Here is a 20,493-nt window from a genome sequence, read left to right on the forward strand (position 1 = left end):
CCGCATGCACGTTGCAAGCGCGTCCCTTCCATTATGAGCACGTATACTACGCATGAAATAACGAACTCGAGCACAAAAAAAAGACGCGATATGTGAACGGCCCCTTCATCGGTCAAAATGTTTACTTTCGTTTAACGGATAAACGGACAATATTATCGTTTATCGTGATAATTTCTTGGACAATTTAACGTCCATCTATCAGTCAATAGAACTCATTATAATTAGTGATGTGGTCTAGACTGAAAGCATGACAACACAAATCCCTGACAGTAAACTGCTGTGTTCTATTTATGATGTGCTGACACACATTTAAAATGATTTTCAATGGTTGTGTCCAGTGTTGAAGTCTTTAGGTGATACGAGACCACACGACTACTGTTGCGTCCAGTGAAGACATGGTGTACGGAGAGATGTCTGAGGACAATGGTGAATGATTTGCAGATTGTCAATACCACTCTGACCAACATCTTGTAAAATGTGTGGTAAGAACTGCCATTCCATAGTATAAATAGAGTTTATCACGAATCTTGAAAGTGACTTATCTTTATATAGCAAGATGGGTTATCAAAATGTAAATGAGGGAGTGCCAGAGTACATCAGGGGAGACGAGGGTAGGCCTGGATGATATGATATATCCTAGTCACAGTATAAATTTTCCAACAATCAGATGCAATCTGAACCAAATCATATCATAACACGATCTGGTAATGCATGCGTATATGAGAGATCAGTGTTCCTGCATGAAGAATTTCAAAGTGGCTGCCTTTATCAAATTTTGTACCACCTCTCACTGTCAACAAAACTGAAACTATGTGGCAACGTGCAACATGCTAAATTAATCTGTCATTTTTATATTCTCATATTTTTAACATCCACTCCATTTTATTTGTTAACATAGCTTCACTGAACACCATCCAAATATCAATAAGTTTTTATATTTACATTTATTAATTACTAATTCCTATGGAGCTTTTATCCAAAACTACTTACAAATGTCAGACATTGATACAACAATACAAAGTAGAATAGGGAGGAATTAAGTAAGTAGTGGGAGGAATTAAGGAAGTAGTGGAAGCCGAGGTTTTTATTTATTTTTGTTTTTGCAGGATTCAATTAAGTGTTCATGGAAGAGGTGAGTTTTCTAGAATATTGTCAGGGATTTGGCGTTCCAGATTTGGGATCGGAAGATCATTCCACCAGCTTGTAATAGTAAATACAATTTTTCTGGAAATAGTTTTTTTTTTGCATGTCTGTACTTGTACCACAATGTGACACTTAGTCACCGACCGCAGGTTTCTGGAGGGGATGTAGACTTAAAGAGCAAGGGGAAGTAGGAAAGTGTAGAGCCATGGCTGTTTTCTATGCAAGCATCAGTGTCTTGAACCTGATGTGAGCTGCAACCAAAAGTCAATGACTAGATTTGGAAATGTGTGCCGTGGGATTTGGGCTTGTTGAAAACCAGTCATACTGTTGCCTTCTGTATCATTTGGAAGTGCAGCCAGAAGAGCATTGCTGTAGTCTAGTGCTGGCACTAATGACTTTTTATTTTTATTAATCTATCAAATAATTTATTGATTAATCAATCTAAATTATTAATTTCAGACAAAAGAATTGGATTTGCAGATTTTAGAAAGCACATAACTAAAAGTCTATTGACTGTTGTCATTGCTTTCATATTGCACAAAACAAAGGTGAATCTTCATAAGACAAATAATGACTTCATGCATGACATTATTTTTATTCCGTCAGGCCTAAATCTGATGTAGACACAATGTTATTTGTTAGAATTAATGTTAGTAATTCGTTAGTTGTTTTCCTTTATAGGTTAAATGGAAAACTGTAGAAATCGTTCGATGCCAAATTTGTATACATCGCCCACCCCTACTCCAAATATTTAAGTGCTGTAGTGCTTTGTCAATTAATTTTACATTACATTATTTTTTTTACTATTGATTTTTCTATATTAATAAACTAAAAAGTTGTATTTTTTGGGGGGTGACCGTTAGGATTCAAGACTGCGATTTTCACAGTTCAGTTAAATGTTTGCATTAACTATATTTTGATTGCATTTGATCCTTGGTCTCTGTGCACCACTATTAGTAAGACTATTAGCGCAGCAGATTGCTTCAGTTCATCAAGGTAAAGCACACAAGTTGTGAAAAGATTAGATTTCAAAGATTAATAAAAACGCAACATAAAAAAAACATATAAATCCCCTTGATAAAAACCTCTGTGTTCGTCTTCTGCTGTTCTGTGGCCATGGATTTATGGTTCTTTTCTTTTTCCCCTACAGATGACTTACAGTGAGGCTGGGACGATAAACACATTACCCTATAACCACGGTACTTAGATGCTGACCGCGGTGATGAATTTTTTTGCTAGTGAAAGTTATATAAATGCTTATGTCAAAAGCATGCTCACAGAAAACAACATGGATCAAAACAGGACCCTGTATGTTATGGTACTTCATTAGATTTAATCGTTTAACCACCACAGTGTCTACCCTCCATTGGCAACAATGTAAAATCGTAACATTTTGGACCTTATTGGGGACACTTGTTTAGAAAAGGTGCATGTCAGAAACGTATGTAAATACAATGTTTAACTGGCAAGGCTTTAAATCTTATGCAAATAATGTAGTTTTGTGATTGTGAATAAGTGCAGTGTCCCGTAAGTGTAACTCTACTGCTGAGTTAACATTTGATGTGAATGTTTGTCCCGTTGTAATTGTACTAGAAAACAACACTTTATTGTATTTATCTGCTGTAAGTATTTTGGTTTTGCCCTTTAAAACTGAGTTTTGAGAGGCAAATAAAATCTGATCGTGCTTAATTGTTAATATGCCATGAAATTTGGAAAAATTAGTCTATAAAATGTTTTAGTTAAAGGAATGACTGGTTTTGTTCAAACTTGGCATTGACCACTTTTTCTGTATATACTGGATTAAACTACAGTGGGGCTCGAAAGTTTGGGCACCCTTTGCAGAATCTGTGAAAATGTGAAATATTTTCAAAAAATAAGAGAGATCATACTAAATGAATGTTATATTTTATTTAGTACTGTCCTGAGCAAGATATTGTACATAAAAGATATTAACATTTAGTCCACAAGACAAAAAAAATGCCTTATTAAAATAACCCTACTCAAAAGTTTGGGAACCCTTGGTTCTTAATACTGTATTCTGTTACCTGATGGTCCTCGACTGTCTTTCTGTTTTGTGATGGTTGTGCATGAGTCCCTTGTTTGTTCTGAACAGTTAAACTGAGCAGCGTTCTTCAGAAAAATCTTTAAGCTCCTGCAGATTCTTCAGTTTTCCAGCATCTTTACATATTTGAACCCTTTCCAGCAGTGACTTTATGATTTGGAGATGCATCTTATCACACTGAGGACATTTGAGGGACTCAAACACAACTATTTAAAACGATTCAAACATTCACTGATCCTCCAGAAGGAAACAAGATGCATTAAGAGCTTTTGAACACAATGAAGATGGCCAAATTTGTCTTATTTTGTTGAAATATAATTTTTTTTCCATTTAGTCCTGCCCTTCGTAAGCAACAGAAGATACTTGTATGTTTCCCGGTACACAAATTAAGTACAATTTACATTGATCTTCAAATTCCAAAAGTTTTCACCCCCCAGTTCTCAATGCATTTTGTTTCCTTCTGGCGCATCCGTGAACGTTTGAACCTTTTTTTAATAGTTGTGTTTGAGTCCCTCAAATGTCCTCAGTGTGATAAGATGCATCTCAAAATCATAAAGTCACTGCTGGAAAGGGTTCAAATATGCAAAGATGCTGGAAAACTGAAGAATCTGGAGGATCTTAAAGATTTTTCTGAAGAACGCTGCTCAGTTTAACTGTTCAGAACAAACAAGGGACTCATGCACAACCATCACAAAACAGAAAGACAGCCGAGGGTCATCAGGTAACAGAACACAGTACTAAGAACCAAGGGTTCCCAAACTTTTGAGTGGGGTTATTTTAATCATTTTTTTGTCTTGTGGACTAAATATTAATATATTTTATTTACAATATCTTACTCAGGACAGTACTAAATAAACAACATGCATTTAGTATGATCTCTCTTATTTTTTTAAAATTACTCATATTTTCACAGATTCTGCAAGGGGTGCCCAAACTTTTGAGCCCCTCTGTATGTTGTGTATTTGTTAACTAACTGTATTTTTTATAGAGCTTGACAAGCAAAAGAAAAAAAGGACCTATGTGAAAAGACCATGGTCCATGTCAGAGGTCAAAGGTCACTAAGCAGTCTCTGGAAGCACATCCGCAAAGGAAAACTGGCAAGTTCACCAGAATGTGAAATTGCAAGAGGCAGAGCACCCCATTCTTGTTTCTTGCACAACAAAAAAACATACAAGACTTTGTTCAGAACATGGGTATGGCTCACACGAGACAGATTGTGTTTTTAAATGTTTTCTCTTTTCTATCCTCTTTCACACAATTTGACTGGCACAATCAAATCAAACTTCTGTCTTGTTTAGACAGTTTAACTATTGCTGCAGTTTTTGTGTATTTTTTTTTCTAACCAAAAGTTCTGCAGTGCATGACACACTTAAAGGGATAGTTCACCTCAAAATTTAAATTTACTTACCCACTAGTTTTTCCAAACCTGTTGGATTTTCTTTCTTCTGCTGAACACAAAAAATATCTTTTAAAGATTGTGGGTAACCAGTTTCTGGTACCCATTGTGAGAATGCAGAGCACCCCATTCTTGATTCTCAAACAATTCAAGACATACTTACTTTATGGAAGTCAAAGGGTACCAGAAACCATTCAGTTACCCATGTTCTTCAGATCTTTTTTTGTGTGTTTAGCAGAAGAAAGAAACTCCTGCAAGTTTGGAACAACTTGTGGGTCACATAATTTTCATTTTGAGGTGAACTACCCCTTTAATGAATGTGTCTGGACATATTCTGAAGCATAAAGCAAACAGTGAGTGTTTTGGATTCATTCTTGTGTTAAGTAAATCTTATTGTGCAGTGTTTTGAAGCCCAGTGTATTTAACAGACTGTTTGATTGTAAATTTAAACGATATGAGATAACCAAAGGTTCAGTAGTGTATGGCACACTTAAAGGGATAGTTCAGCCAATAATTAAAATCATGACATCATTTATTTACCCTCATCTACAGCGATATCATTGACTTGATTGCAAATAAATGCACAGACACTATTTAAACTGAACAGAGATGACATCACTGAATTCAATGATGAACTGCCTTTAACTATCATTTTGCATTATTGACACTGTTTTCCTAATGAATGTTGTTCAGTGCTTTGACGCGATGTATTTTGTTTAAAGCGCTTTATAAATAAAGGTGACTTGACTTGACTCGAGTTGTTCTAAACCTGCAGGAGTTTCTATGATCTGTAGAACACAAAAGATCTTTTAAATATTGTAGTTAACCAAACTGTTTCTGGTCCCCACTGTGAGACTTCTGGTCTCCATAAAAAAAAAAAAAATAATAATAATAATAATAAATCTCCTGGTCAGTAAATGATGAAATCATTTTCATTTTTGGTTGAACTATTCCTTTACTGAATGTGTCTGGACCACCGATCTATATATGACTGGATCACTCATCACGTTCTAAACTTCCAGCAGACAGTGAAGCCACCGGAAGTGTTCGATCCGCCATCTTACTAAACCCTACCAGCAGAGGGCACCATTGAGACACATCCAATCTGCTGTCCTAAAATCACTCGATTTGAAGCATATCAGTAAAACGGGACTCGTTGTTATGTGTATGCAAATTAATGTTTACTTCAGGTGTTATCTGCAGTGTTTACGGTCTTTTGGGGCAGTAAGTGATATATTTAAATCGTTTAGGTGATGCGCGCTGATGACACCGATAACTGATCCAACACAAAATATACCTTATGTCTTTATGAACATTATTATTCAGGAATTATTAAACATGAATCTATTAGTATCAGAAATGGATTTGATTATTTATGATTTGATATGTTTATTAACGTTTCCATGTAAACTGTTGTATGCTAAATAAATAGTTAATTTAACCACCATTTAAACATTACCTGCTTCAAAATTAATGCTTTTAATGAAATATTGTTAGCTACTGTACGAATAAAAACACTTTAACTAAATTATATAAACAATCAATAACTGTGGGCTCACCACCTGCAGGAGGGAGCGTAAGGGGCCGGTGCATAGAGGATCGGGCGACAGTCGAAGGCGAGACCACCGACGACCCGATCTCTGGACACGGAATCTGGCTTTAGGGACGTGGAATGTCACCTCGTTGGCGGGGAAGGAGCCTGAGCTTGTGCGGGAGGTCGAGAGGTACCGACTAGAGATAGTCGGGCTCACCTCCACGCACAGCTTGGGCTCTGGAACCACACTTCTAGAGAGAGGCTGGACTCTCTACCACTCTGGAGTTGCCCATGGTGAGAGGCGGAGGGCTGGAGTGGGTTTGCTTATAGCCCCCCAGCTCAGCCACCATGTGTTGGGGTTCACCCCGGTGAACGAGAGGGTCGCTTCCCTGTGCCTTCGAGTCGGGGATAGGTCTCTCACTGTCGTTTGTGCCTACGGGCCGAACGGCAGTGCGGACTACCCGGCCCTTTTGGAGTCTCTGGGAGGGGTGCTGGAAAGTGCTCCGACTGGAGACTCCGTCGTTCTACTGGGGGACTTCAATGCTCACGTGGGCAGTGACAGTGACACCTGGAGGGGCGTGATTGGGAGGAACGGCCTCCCTGACCTGAACCCGAGCGGTGTTCTGTTATTGGATTTCTGTGCTAACCACGGTTTGTCCATAACGAACACCATGTTCAAGCATAAGGGTGTCCATCAGTGCACGTGGCACCAGGACACCCTAGGCCGGAGGTCGATGATCGACTTTGTGGTCGTGTCATCAGACCTTCGGCCATATGTCTTGGACACTCGGGTGAAGAGAGGGGCGGAGCTGTCAACTGATCACCACCTGGTGGTGAGTTGGATCCGATGGCGGAGGAGGAAGCTGGACAGACTCGGCAGACTCAAGCGTACTGTGAGGGTCTGTTGGGAACGTTTGGCCGAGCCCCCTGTCAGAGAGATCTTCAACTCCCACCTCCGGCAGAGCTTCGACCGGATCCCGAGGGAGTCTGGAGATATTGAGTCCGAGTGGACCATGTTCTCCACCTCCATTGTCACTGCGGCTGCTCGGAGCTGTGGCCGTAAGGTCTCCGGTGCCTGTCGAGGCGGCAATCCCCGAACCCGGTGGTGGACACCGGAAGTAAGGGATGTTGTCAAGCTGAAGAAGGAGTCCTATCGGGCCTGGATGGCTTGTGGGACTCCAGAGGCAGCTGACAGGTCAATCTCCTCAATCCCACCGACTTGTGTTCCGTTAAGGAAGCAGTGGCTGGGGACTCGGAGGAGGACTCATCCATCACCCGGGCTGAAGTCATCGAGGTAGTTAAAAAGCTCCTCGGTGGCAAGGCACCGGGGGTGGATGAGATCCGCCCCGAGTACCTCAAGTCTCTGGATGTTGTGGGGCTGTCTTGGCTGACACGCCTCTGCAACATCGCATGGCGGTTGGGGACAGTACCTCTGGACTGGCAGACCGGGGTGGTGGTCCCTCTTTTCAAGAAGGGGGACCGGAGAGTGTGTTCCAACTATAGGGGGATCACACTTCTCAGCCTCCCCGGTAAAGTCTATGCCAGGGTACTGGAGAGGAGAATTCGGCCGATAGTGGAACCTCGGATTCAGGAGGAACAGTGTGGTTTTCGTCCCGGTCGTGGAACACTGGACCAGCTCTATACCCTTTCCACGGTGCTGGAGGGTTCATGGGAGTTTGCCCAACCAGTCCACATGTGTTTTGTGGATTTGGAGAAGGCATTCAACCGTGTTCCTCGCGACATCCTGTGGAGGGTGCTCTGGGGTCGGCGGCCCCCTGCTTAGGGCTGTTCGGTCCCTATACGACCGGAGCAAGAGCTTGGTTCACATGGCCGGCAGTAAGTCAGACCTGTTCCCAGTGCATTTTGGACTCCGGCAGGGCTGCCCTTTGTCACCGGTTCTGTTCATAATTTTTATGGACAGAATTTCTAGGCGCAGCCAAGGGCCAGAGAGTGTCCGGTTTGGGGACCATGCGATTTCGTCGCTGCTTTTGCAGATGATGTTGTCGTGTTGGCTTCCTCAGACCAGGACCTTCAGCGTGCACTGGGACGGTTTGCAGCCGAGTGTGAAGCGGTTGGGATGAGAATCAGCACCTCCAAGTCCGAGGCCATGGTTCTCAGTCGGAAAAGGGTGGATTGCCCACTTCAGGTTGGTGGAGAGTTCCTGCCTCAAGTGGAGGAGTTCAGATATCTTGGGGTCTTGTTCACGAGTGAGGGAAGGATGCAACGTGAGATTGACAGATGGATCGGTGCAGCTTCTGCAGTAATGCGGTCGCTGTACCGGTCTGTCGTGGTGAAGAAGGAGCTGAGCTGTAAGGCAAAGCTCTCGATTTACCGGTCAATCTACGTTCCTACTCTCACCTATGGTCATGAGCTGTGGGTCATGACCGAAAGGACAAGATCCCGGATACAGGCGGCCGAAATTTGCTTTCTCCGTCGGGTGGCTGGGCGCTACCTTAGAGTTAGGGTGAGAAGCTCGGTCACTCGGGAGGAGCTCAGAGTAGAGCCGTTGCTCCTCCACATCGAGAGGAGCCAGCTGAGGTGGCTCGGGCATTTATTTCGGATGCCTCCTGGACGCCTTCACAGCGAGGTGTTCCAGGCACGTCTCACCGGGAGGAGGCCCCGGGGAAGACCTAGGACAAGCTGGAGGGACTATGTCTCCCGGCTGGCCTGGGAACGCCTCAGGGTCCCCCCGGAAGAGCTGGAACAAGTGGCTAGGGAGAGGGAAGTCTAGGCGTCTCTGCTTAGACTGTTGCCCCCGCGACCTGGCCCCGGATTAAGCGGAAGATGATGGATGGATGGATGCATAACTGTACAAGGAATAAAAACATAAATCTTTTTTCAGATTCCACAATGAGCACTTTGTCGTTTCTTATATGTGTTGAGGTCATGTCTGATGTTTATCATGCTCATGATGCTCGTTACTGTAATGAACATAGCTTTTTAATAAGTAGGGGAAATTCCCAACCTTTAAAATAATAACTGTTTACATGACTAGGGTGTTTGCATTGTAATAATTTACAGAGATACTTCAGATTTATAAACGCTGACTTGTTAGGTGATGTTTTCTCATTAAAATCAATTTCCTATTAATTGAATATAACTTTTACGCACACTAGGGATTACCAATATGGCGAAGTGGCAGCTTCACTTTAATGACGTCATGAGCAATCCAGTTCTATATTATAGATCAGTGGTCTGTACATATTCTAAAGCAACTTATTCATATTCCTACTGGCAAAACAGTGCTGTCAGTTCAGCTGTCAGTCAATAGAATACTTGTTTATATTTTCATTTCATGAGTTTACTCTAAGTCTGTTAGTCTTTTGGATTTATTCATGTGTTAAATAAATCATATTGGGCAGTGTTTTAAAGCAACGTGTTTTTAACAGACAGTTTGATAGTATTTTTAAATGATATGAAATTAGTTGATGAAAGGTTCTGTGATGAATGGCATACTTAATGAAAAGGGAGGAAGTCTGTAATGTGAAAATTTTTTTGAGTCAACTAAAATATAATGTTACCCCGCTGCCTAAAGATTTTTTGTTATCTTGACAAAAAAAATTCTTGTTGAAACAACTTCATATTAGAGTGGAATTAGTTCAGTTAATATTTCTTTAAGTTGACTTGACTATTATTTTCTAGTCCAGTCTATTTTCTAGTAGATTTAGTCAACTAAATCATGTTGTGTCGACAGGAATTTTTTGTTTTTACTTCGATCAATAATCTTAAACAAATGTTACCCCACTGGCTTACTTTTTTAAAGATGACAAAACACTTTAATGTAATTTATTTAATGATAGAGACAACACTTTCATTCACATTTAAATTGAACAAGCAATTTGCTGTCAACACATCAACTGATAATTGATCAAAAAAAAAATTTGCAAAATACAAAGACATGTCTAAATTAAGAGGTGTAGCCCTGAGTGTTTATTGTCCCTTTAAAAGACACATAAACATTGCCCCTTTAAATTTTGATTTCAGTAACGGAGTTCTGATGAAAAGAATTACAGTGACATTTGGTGATAATACTGTTGTGATGTATTTTTAGAACAAGGGTTACCGTTGTGAAACTCAGCTTCACCAATAGAGAGCTCCCTAAGCTGTACACTCGGATGAGGATTGGCAGAGACAGAGACATGTCACTTCCTCAATCCTCAATACATATATTTAAGGAAAACCCGTAACGGCAAAGATGGCGGTTGTGTGCACATGTCCCGCCCCCTCCGGCTGGAAAGCCAATCATATGCTTTTAACAGTCAAGCCGGGAAACATTTAAGCCTATCGTCTGGTTCCTCTGACGTATGCGCACAGTTGAGGAACCCTTGCGCATGCGTAGTAAAGGTATAATCTGTGGGGAAAAGGCATTTTAAAAATTATTTTTGGGCAAAGTCATCAAATTATTTCAGCGATTTTTATCATATTTCACTGCTGTTTCTATACATGCTGTTTTTATGTCCCGGTGACCAGTGAAAGTGCAGTTCTGACTCTCTACCCATTCATTTAGATAGGAGCTGGTCTTGTTATTCTGAAATAGCTGCCCGGAGGCGTTACCAAGATGGCGGCCGAGTGGCACGACTTGCCTGAAAGGACTTTGGGATTGGTCACTGACGCTAGTAGAGTGAAAGAGCGATCAGTATGTAATGAGTGAGTTTGCACACGCTACAGAGAGTGTTGCCGATCTAAACTGTCTTTCTCATACTTTCATACAGAAATAACTGTGTTGCACAAAAGAAGAGCACTGCCTCGTCTTTGAAAACTGTAACAGAGGCAACAAATCAAGTACATTGCTTTGTGTTGCTTTTCTTGCTACATGAACTAAAGCAGAAAATATGACAGGCTCCAAACCTTAAAATGTAGAACCTACTGTTCCTAAAGATGGATTACTCATATCAAAATTACTGTCTATCAGTTTTTTTTATGAAGTTCTTAGTAAACTATGCTAGAAAAATGTGAAAAATCAGCTGATACATTTCCATGATTTTATGGTAAAAACAACAATTTTAAGTGAGATGTATCCTAAAGAGGCCATATAACATTGTTTAATATATTGGTTTCTTTAAATATTGATATTTTAATAGATTGGTTATTGGATGTTAGGAAAGGGATGTCCCTTTAAACCACAATGGTTTCATGCTGTCCTCATAAACACTATATACCTGTGTGTGTGTGTCTGTGAGTGTGTGTGTGTGTGCGTGCGTGTGTGTGTTTTTAATAAATCATGTTATTGTTTGACTTCTCAGGATTTTGTGAAGAATATTTGTGGTTCTGATCATTTCTGGATTGGTTTGACTGATATTGAAGTGGAGGGCAGATGGAAATGGGTTGATGGCAGCACACTGACCTCTGGGTGAGAAATGACTGAACTTAACTGGGCCCGGTTCCCCAAAACGTTCTTATCGCTAAGTAGTTCTTAACCTATTCCTTAACCTCTCTCTTAACCTTGTGGCACGATTCCTGACACGTTCGTACGCTAAGTATATCTTCTGTAAGTCATACTTTCGTAAGGTTGGTCTGGACCATTCGTAAGCTCTCTCTTAGCGTTGTTTGAGCTCAAAACGCTACTGTACAGCAGTCTTTAGAAACCAGCGCAGCGCAGTACAAGTCAAATTAAGACTTGTAATAAATTATAAATTCGCAATGGATTCAGGCCTATTTATGAAGTTGACTTTATGTGGTATCAGAACGAATATGGTGGTAATTAGCCTAGGCTTTTTCGTAATGTAATTAAAGCGAATTGGCAATACATTTTTTGATAATTAACATCTGGCAAACAATTTGGCTCTAAATGGCTAAGATCTATAAATGGCAGACATCCCAAGTCTCCCGGAAGTTCCGGGAGTCTCCCGCATATTGAAAGCTGCTCCCTGAGACCCGCAAATTAGTTAAAATCTCCCGGAATCTAGACTGAGCGAGCAAAAGCGCACATGGGAAACAGATACTGTGTTTCAAACCGTGTAGCGCGCGCACGGCAGAAGGGAGAGGAAGCGAGAGACCTTTCGTGTGTGTGCTAATGTGCGTGTGTGCGAAGCGCATGTCAGACAGAGAGCATCCTGATTGGCCTGTTTCTGCAAATCAACCAATCAATTGTCAGTGTGGGCGGGCTTTTATCTCTTCTCCCCCCAAACAAAATTAATCAGTTATGTCTATCTAGAAACAGGAGCACCATGGCAGAGGGAGAGTGCCAAAAAAAAAAAAAAAAGTACCCGTCTTATAGATGTAAAACATAATGACAGTCTTGCTCAAGCATTGCCCATGGCGGGTTATATGATTGCAAAAGGCATGTTGAGGTGAGCTGACAAGTTTCATTTCATCTGCGTATTATTCAGGCTAGTTGCCAAGGCTACATGAAAACAAAAAAAACTCTTTAGACCTGTTTAAAGTTGCAATGTGTAAAATCGATTCCTGAGCAATCAATGCCAACTAATTCAGCACCCTCACTCGGGACAGCGCTCTTGTAACGTCAGACGTAAGAGGCAGCGTGTTAAGAAGCTTCCTAAGGGACACTTCGGGGAACACACTTAGGAACATAAACAACTTTGGTAAGATATATCTTTCGAGGTCTTCTTAGCACGCTAAGAGTGAGCGTTATCGGGAAACCGGGCCCTGATTATTATCTAATAAATGATTGTCTCAGTCAGTATCATATCACTCAGAAAGCAGCTCTGATCTAACTCTGATCTGTTGATGCAGCTTCTGGGCGTCTGGAGAACCAAACAATCAGGGAAACGAAGACTGTGCTAATACTCATTCATCAGGATGCTTTGATACTCCATGTGATAATAGTGTTAAATGGATCTGTGAGAAGAGTATCCTTAAATGATAAATTATAATAAAAATTTACATATATGCATTATGAACATATAAATGTCAGTCATTTTACCTTTTTTTTTTTTGTTGTTGTTGTTAGTTTTTGAATGTCACATTAATTAGGTTATTCTGTAAAAACAAATAAAAAATAAATAGAAAAAAAACATTGTAATATAAAAATTTCCATATAAAACTTTAAAATCATTTTGTTTTTAAATTTTAGATAGATTTTTAGAGAGAGCGAGAGCTTTGTGAATATCTGTGTCATGATTCAATCTGATCTGTTTTTCTTGTCCGTCTTTGGATTTTTCTAGTCTGGATTTATGTTTGTCTTGTTTCTTTGAATAAATGTTGGTGACTGCACTTGGATTCTCTCTTTTTCTGAAGCAGCTGCGTTACAATATATCTGTTTAACATCAAGTCTTGTGTTTAGTCATTTTGCAATTCAGGTTTATTTGAATTGCACTTAGATTAGATTATTCAGTAATAAAAACAAACTATGGTAATATTTCAACTATTTAAAATCACTTTGTTTTGAATGTTCAGTCAAAATTATTCATATTTTAGTTTTGATCTTCAGATCTGAATGTGAAAAACAACAGTGATGTTTCTACTAACTGAAATAATATCAGTAATAAACTGAAATAATAGAAATGTTCACATGAACAGCATTGATCCAAAATGATCATGATTTTAGTTTTATTATTCAGGACATCAGTAAAGTTTATTTTGAACTGTGTGTCTTTGTAATTTATTGCAGCTTTTTGTAACAACTACAGTATGACAATAAACCTAATTGATGATGATTTACTTGTCTTCAATAATTAGCATAGATTACATATTTCCTGAACCATGTGATGAATATAAATGGAAATTATAAGCATATCACATAAAAAACTCCTCTAATATTTCACTCAGAATATGAACAATATTCTGTTTGTGGAAATCAGGATATAATTTATGGATGAGTGACAATTTTGTGTATATATTTTTTTATTAATAAACAACATCATGTAGCTCAAGTACATTCTAGCATAAGTAAATATGAATCATTAACTAAGACTATATGAAACAATTACATGCGTCAAGTATAAATTGTTGTTTTTAAATATTTTTATGACTGTTGATTGTCAGCTATATGCTTGTGATATCAAAGTTTGCTCACACCAAACAAGTCCAGATTTTACACCCAAATGATTAACAGTTCCTTTAAAGTCCAGCCTCGTTAAAGTCAGTGAATAATGGACTGAAGGAAGAGCATCAGATGCAGTCGCTGCTAAAACCATCAACTGTTCAGCCGTCTTACCTTCTGATGTAACAACCTGAAGCACATCATGGCAATCCTGCTTCATGTGTCTGTTCATCGTCAAAGTCCCCGTTTTTTCTTCATTGCAACATCTTCCAGTTCAATAGCTTTTGAAGAAAGATACTGACTTACCCAGTACAAATATTAATTGTGCATTAAATAACACACTACAGCTTTTGAATGTACTATTATTTGCTCTATGTGTACATTTGACACTGCAAGTGTGTTGCATTTGATTCTTCTATCATCCAGTTCATTTGCTTTCAAAAGGCTCGATGGACTGTTCTAGAACATGGTGGAAAACCTTAATTTGGCCCTACTTAACATACTTTAAGTCTTTATTTTGCAATCATTTGCTTTATATGGTCAATAACTACTCCTAAATGATAAATTATTCAGTTCAATGGCTTTTCAAAGGCTCTGTGGACTGTTACAGAGCACGGTGGATTATGTTTGTTTTAACCTGAAGAACTACAACTCTTCAGTTGACTATTATTTGCTTTATATGTTCTATTACAAGTATGTGTTACAATGGTTTCCATCATTGACGTATTACACAGACTAATTCTTCTGGGACAAACTGTAAAATGTTAACTAAATTGAAAGGACATACTACTACACATTACTGTACGAGTTATTGCTTTATATGGTCAATTTAGGCTCCCAACGTGTTGCATTGGTTCCTTCATTGACACCTTACACAGTTTAATAGGTCTGGGAAAAATAGATCAAGTCATCCAAGGAAGATGGTAAAATCTTTATTTAGTCTCAAAGACCATGCCACAAACCTTTATTGTACATGTTTTTGCTTTATATGTTCTATACCTATTACTGACATTTTGTATGGGTTTCTCCATTGACACATGATTCACTTCAGTAGCTTTAGAAAGAAGTGCTGTAGTGCTCCAGAACGAGTTGGAAAAATGTTTATTTCACCCTATAGAGCAGACTACTCTTCAATGTACGTATGTTTGCCTTTTATGTTCTACTTGTATTAGCCATGTGTTGTAGTTGTATTTTTCTCAATCACATATCATCCACAACAATAGCTTTTTAAAGGAGTGACCGTCTGCTATCAAACAAGTTGGAAATCCAGGAGTTTATAAAACAAACTGTCTTTTCATCTGTTTTTGTAGTTTTGTGTGATACAGAGTTGTGGGGAAGTTGTGGCCTAATGGTTAGAGGGTTGGACTCCCAATCGAAGGGTTGTGGGTTCTAGTCTCGGGCCGGACGGAATTGTGGGTGGGGGGGAGTGCATGAACAGCTCTCTCTCCACCTTCAATACCACGACTTAGGTGCCCTTGAGCGAGGCATCGAACCCCCAACTGCTCCCCGGGCGCCGCAGCATAAATGGCTGCCCACTGCTCACAGTGTGTGTGTGTGTGTTCACTGCTCTGTGTGTGTGCATTTCGGATGGGTTAAATGCAGAGCACAAATTCTGTGTATGGGTCACCATACTTGGCTGAATGTCACTTCACTCACTCATGATGTATATAACACTGTTGTCCAGGTGCTGAGTTAACAAAAATATATTACTCTGTTATTTGTTTGTTGTTTTCAGTATTCATCTAACATTAAACTCACTTAATATTATAATCCACGCTCACTGATTAATATTTACAGTCTTGCAGAATTGTCACTGTCCATGGTTATTAATTTTACAAGTTATTGAAAAATTTGTTTTGGAGATTTTGTAATTTGATAAAATGCATAAGATGCCTTCCTTTTTATAGCTGCCCTAAAACAAACTCTATATAGTACAATCAAAACCTATCACAAAAGGTCAAAGCATCTCTAGCAGAAGTGACAGTGCAATGTAGCAGATGAACAATTTCTTACCAATGTTTCAAGAACAAGCTGGATCCTCGATGACTCTACAAGGGGAAAGAAGAAATGGTTTACTGAAAAGTTCTTAAAAAGCAGGATTTCATATTATACCATTTCTTTAAACCACTGGTTCTCAAACTTTTTATACCAAGTACCACTTCAGAAAATATTTGTTATTAAATGTTAAGTTGCACCATAATGACCAACAGTAAATTTCAGCAGCGTAGTAGGCCAAACTATTCAGCTACAGCTCTACAGTTAAAAAATGAGGCAGTTTTATTCTAATAATAATATTAATTGTTGACAGACACAGTTTGAACATTAACACTACACTGTGCTTATGTACAGGTAAATGAAAAAAAAAAGTAATTATGTGACAAAAGTTACAAAACTGTACTGTACATTAACTGTAACATACTTAAATGTGCAAAAAAAAAAAACTTACTCAAAGATTAAATTAAAATGTATTAACATTCATTAGTTTAATTTAGTGATTCACCTGCGTTACAACTAGCCTGACACTTTGAGAACCATGGTTTTAAACAGTCCTATTTTGTTTTTAATTAATTTTCATTAATTCATTAAAATTATATTATTTAAATACAGACATTTGCACTTATATGTTTCAAAAAACACTTTGAAACTATTTTAAGAATACAAACATATATAACACACCTAATGCATGGGATTCATATCAGGAAAATATGGGAAAATCTCTAAAAGACAGACATTAACACATAACATACCAGCAACACATTGGGTAAGCATCTAACTTGATCATCTGTGATAAAGCAATGCAAAAATAGACACACGGGTATTTATTTATCTGCAGGTTACATGTCCTTTAAGCTACCCATTTATAAACTCTGGTTATACTTTACTATTTTCAAAAGATAATAAAGATAACGTTAGCGATTTTCTTACTTCATTTTGCCAGTATGTTTTCAGGACCTCGCAGAACACATCTGACCCTTCTTGTGTTCACAGTTTTTGTTCTCCATTGACATGTCACGACTCAAATTCGCTCAAAAAAAAATAAAAATAAAAATAACAGGCAAATATTAAATAATTCGGGACCGACCGAGCAGTCAGTTATAACGAGCAGCAGCTCATAGTTAGCCGCCTCACTCACAGAAAGACGACAATAACGGTCATATTTTTAAATGTAGAAAGGCGCGAACTGATTCATTATCCAGTTTCCTGAATGACAGCCAGATTAACCAATCATGATAGAAGTAATAAAATAAAACTACCAATGGGAGTTGTTTCAGTGTGATAAAGCAGCGAAATGTATATATTTTTATTGTTGTTAATGATGATAATATTTAACATATACCTTTAGATTTTAGAATAGGTATCATGACTAAAATATTTTAAAATGCTATTAAAATAATAATTAATTTAAATAATTTAATATAAATAATTTATAAACTTGTTAACCTTTTTCAACAATTTAGCATTAAACATTTTTAACGTTTCATTAAAACGACTGACCTTATTTCATCCATATTTCAATGTTGAAAGTTGGTCATGTGCTGGAAGTTTTTCAACCGTTCATCTGTAAACGTTGAATCAACGTTTTTTCAATGTTGAAACCAAAACTGACCTTATTTCAACCATATTTCAACGATGAAAGTTGGTCATGTGCCGGCTGGGTAGTCATTATTTGACAAAAATCATTGTTATTTGTGATCGTGGGTGTTTGCGGAAGGCTCTAAGACCAAGCAGAATCCTCTGTTCCCGCCTCAGGCCGGCGACACACTGGATGCGTGGTGCAAGCGTCTCAGCCGCGTGGCGTGTTGTGTTTAATTCGGCTCCCATGTTAACAGGTTAGAGCATACAGACCACCTGCGTGAGACGCGCGTCTCAGGCACGGTAAACACGTGCATGCTAGAAATAGAACCGACGCCTATTTTTACCGCGACACGCGCGCGTGTTGGAAGCGTTTCCAGGCAAAATATAATAGGAAAATGTGTTTATATGTCATTTTGTACACAGATACATATGAATTCATGATATTTTGATATGTGAAAGTCTATAGGTTGACATAAATTCAGATATAAATGTATAAGTCATAAGGCGTATACTTAGGTATGGCCCCGACTACACCACTGATGCTACTACTTTTTATGTTCATGAATTTTCTATAGTTTTCTACTCTGCAGGCCAGACGGACGATAACACATACGTCATGATAAGTCGTGACAGCACAATTGACGTGACAGAGGTCACCTTCTCAGTCATACCTCCAAAACAAACTGCTGCAGAAGCTAAAATTAAAACAATGCACCCAGATCAAAAGGTATGTATAATGTTGAAATATTTTAACCACTACCAAACATTCACTAACTGCCATTTCATTGATTTTTCCTAACAGTGAAAACATACAGACACATTCGTGGTCTTTTTGTTCACATTAACTATTAATTGTAATTATCATAGTATCCCAAATGTAAATTTTCCTTAAGTTGAATACTTATAAACACAACTCATGTGGTGAAGTGCTCCTTTTTTTAAGTTTGATCCTCGCCCCATGAGTATTTAGTGGGCTGTGGTTGAACTATATAAAGGGTAACCCTAGAGCATCAGACAAACGTACACCTGAGTGTCATGGTGGTCGGGGTTCGTGTGCTTCAGTGTGTGAGCTGGTGACTGTCTGGAGGTGCGGATCGTACTGCTTGAGGGTTTTCCTTTTCCTATTTTATGTGATCGTGGGAGTTCCAGTTTATAACTAGACAAATTAGTTTGCACGTGTAACCCGGCGGGCTGGGAGTGACTGCTGTTCTTCTGCGTGGTAGGTCCATTGTATTATGTATATGCGAGTGTGGGATTATGTTTATTTTGCATATGGATGAGGCGTGAATTCCTTTGTGCAGTAAAGGGAAGGCGGGGACTGTTTGCCCGATATTTGAATAGAAGTCCTGCAGATCAGTATGTAAAACCACTCATGTCTCTATGTCTATTTTTAAGTAGAAGTGTGTGTGTGTGTAATGTGTGTGTAATCCTGTGTTTGTTTCTTTTTTGTGTATCTTAGGCCATTAAAGTGGGTGCTTGATAGCGACGTCATTTCACCTCGATGCTGCTGTTTCGATTTGATTTTAGTGATTTGGTTGAGTTACTAATTACTCATTACTGTTATGATGCTAATTTAACCGGTCCAAAACCAAATGGCTTAAAGGAAATTTGTACCGTATGAACTGTCGTCGACTTGCTGCGCTAGTGTCAAAATGTCCAACACAATTTCACTGATTACATTTTTCAAAACATTCCGCAAAATCGTTTATTAATAATTGTTTATTACCGTCGACTGTGAGTGACGTCACTTCCCAATGCAAACACGCCAAAAAAAAATGGCCCCACCTGTCACTTGATTGACAGGTTTCCGTGTCGTCGGTTGTTTTGGCAGTTTAGATGCGCAGTCCCGAGAGGATGAAAAAGCAAATGTGGTAATTAATATTGCTTTTTAAATATAACAGGCTCGTAGTTTATAAGACATGAGAAATGCATTTGCTAATGGACTTTTTATTTGAAATTTGGCACTCACTGTGTGTTTGCAAACGGTAATGCAAGATTTGCAATTGCATTTGGATAATGTCACAATTTATGCGTCCACATTTTGAAAACTCAAATTAAAATACAATTTGCAATTCCATTTGAAAATACTCTGGAAAATCCTTCCATAGACATCTGTACAACGTGCATTGTACAGTTAGTGTTGTGAAACTATAGTTATATTAACAATAACCATTTCTATTTAATTTGTGTTTCAGGGCAATTCGTGAAGGCCGAGAGACGTTGTGATGACCAGGACAGTTCCTCCTATCACTCCAGACTCTGCTGTATATGATGCATGTCCACTAGCACAGGACATTTTGGTGCAGGAGACTCCTTGCAGAGAACATTTTTCAAGGACAGAATTACAACACATTTTAAGGCTTAAAATTATTGTGGGTGGGAGTATAATGACCATAATATGATTGTTTTAATTAGAGATTTTTTTTAAATGGTCCCCATCTGTTTAACGTAAAAAAAATTCAGGAAATCAACTTTTTGAGATATATATATATATATATATATATATATATATATATATATATATATATATATATATATATATATATATAACACAACAAAGTAATCCTTTGATTTCTGATTTAAATATCACATGTAGCGTACTCTTCTGAAACATTTAGGTGTTAAAATTATGTAATATATAAATGTTTAAAATCATAAAGTAAAGTGCCATAATGTGACCATATAAAATCTTACATGGATTTATTTGAGTGATATTTCTCACTGGAGCATTGACAGAAACTGCAGTTTAAATAATATATTATTATGAATTAAGTTTAATATATTTAAATAGATAATAGATTTAAATGTAAAAGATTTAACACATTAAATCTTATATATAT

At 38.4% G+C, this 20,493-nt stretch overlaps 1 protein-coding gene across 2 annotated transcripts in view; it reads left to right on the top strand.

The window, feature by feature from the left end:
- LOC127968308 (CD209 antigen-like protein C) overlaps positions 1 to 20,124 on the top strand; it is a 38,525-nt gene extending 18,401 nt beyond the window's left edge. The window contains exons 4-5 of one of the 2 annotated variants that reach the window (XM_052569431.1): positions 11,379 to 11,485; positions 12,829 to 13,732. In XM_052569431.1, coding sequence (XP_052425391.1) covers positions 11,379 to 11,485; positions 12,829 to 12,958 — 237 coding nt within the window. In that variant the 3' untranslated portion in view covers positions 12,959 to 13,732. Of the gene's footprint in view, positions 1 to 11,378; positions 11,486 to 12,828; positions 13,733 to 19,848 lie in introns of those variants that run through there. The other variant, XM_052569439.1, reaches the window with a different exon arrangement.
- Positions 20,125 to 20,493: the final 369 nt, after the last annotated feature.

Source organism: Carassius gibelio, chromosome A4 (genome assembly GCF_023724105.1).
Source record: "Carassius gibelio isolate Cgi1373 ecotype wild population from Czech Republic chromosome A4, carGib1.2-hapl.c, whole genome shotgun sequence".
In the NCBI taxonomy this organism is placed as follows: Eukaryota; Metazoa; Chordata; class Actinopteri; order Cypriniformes; family Cyprinidae; genus Carassius; species Carassius gibelio.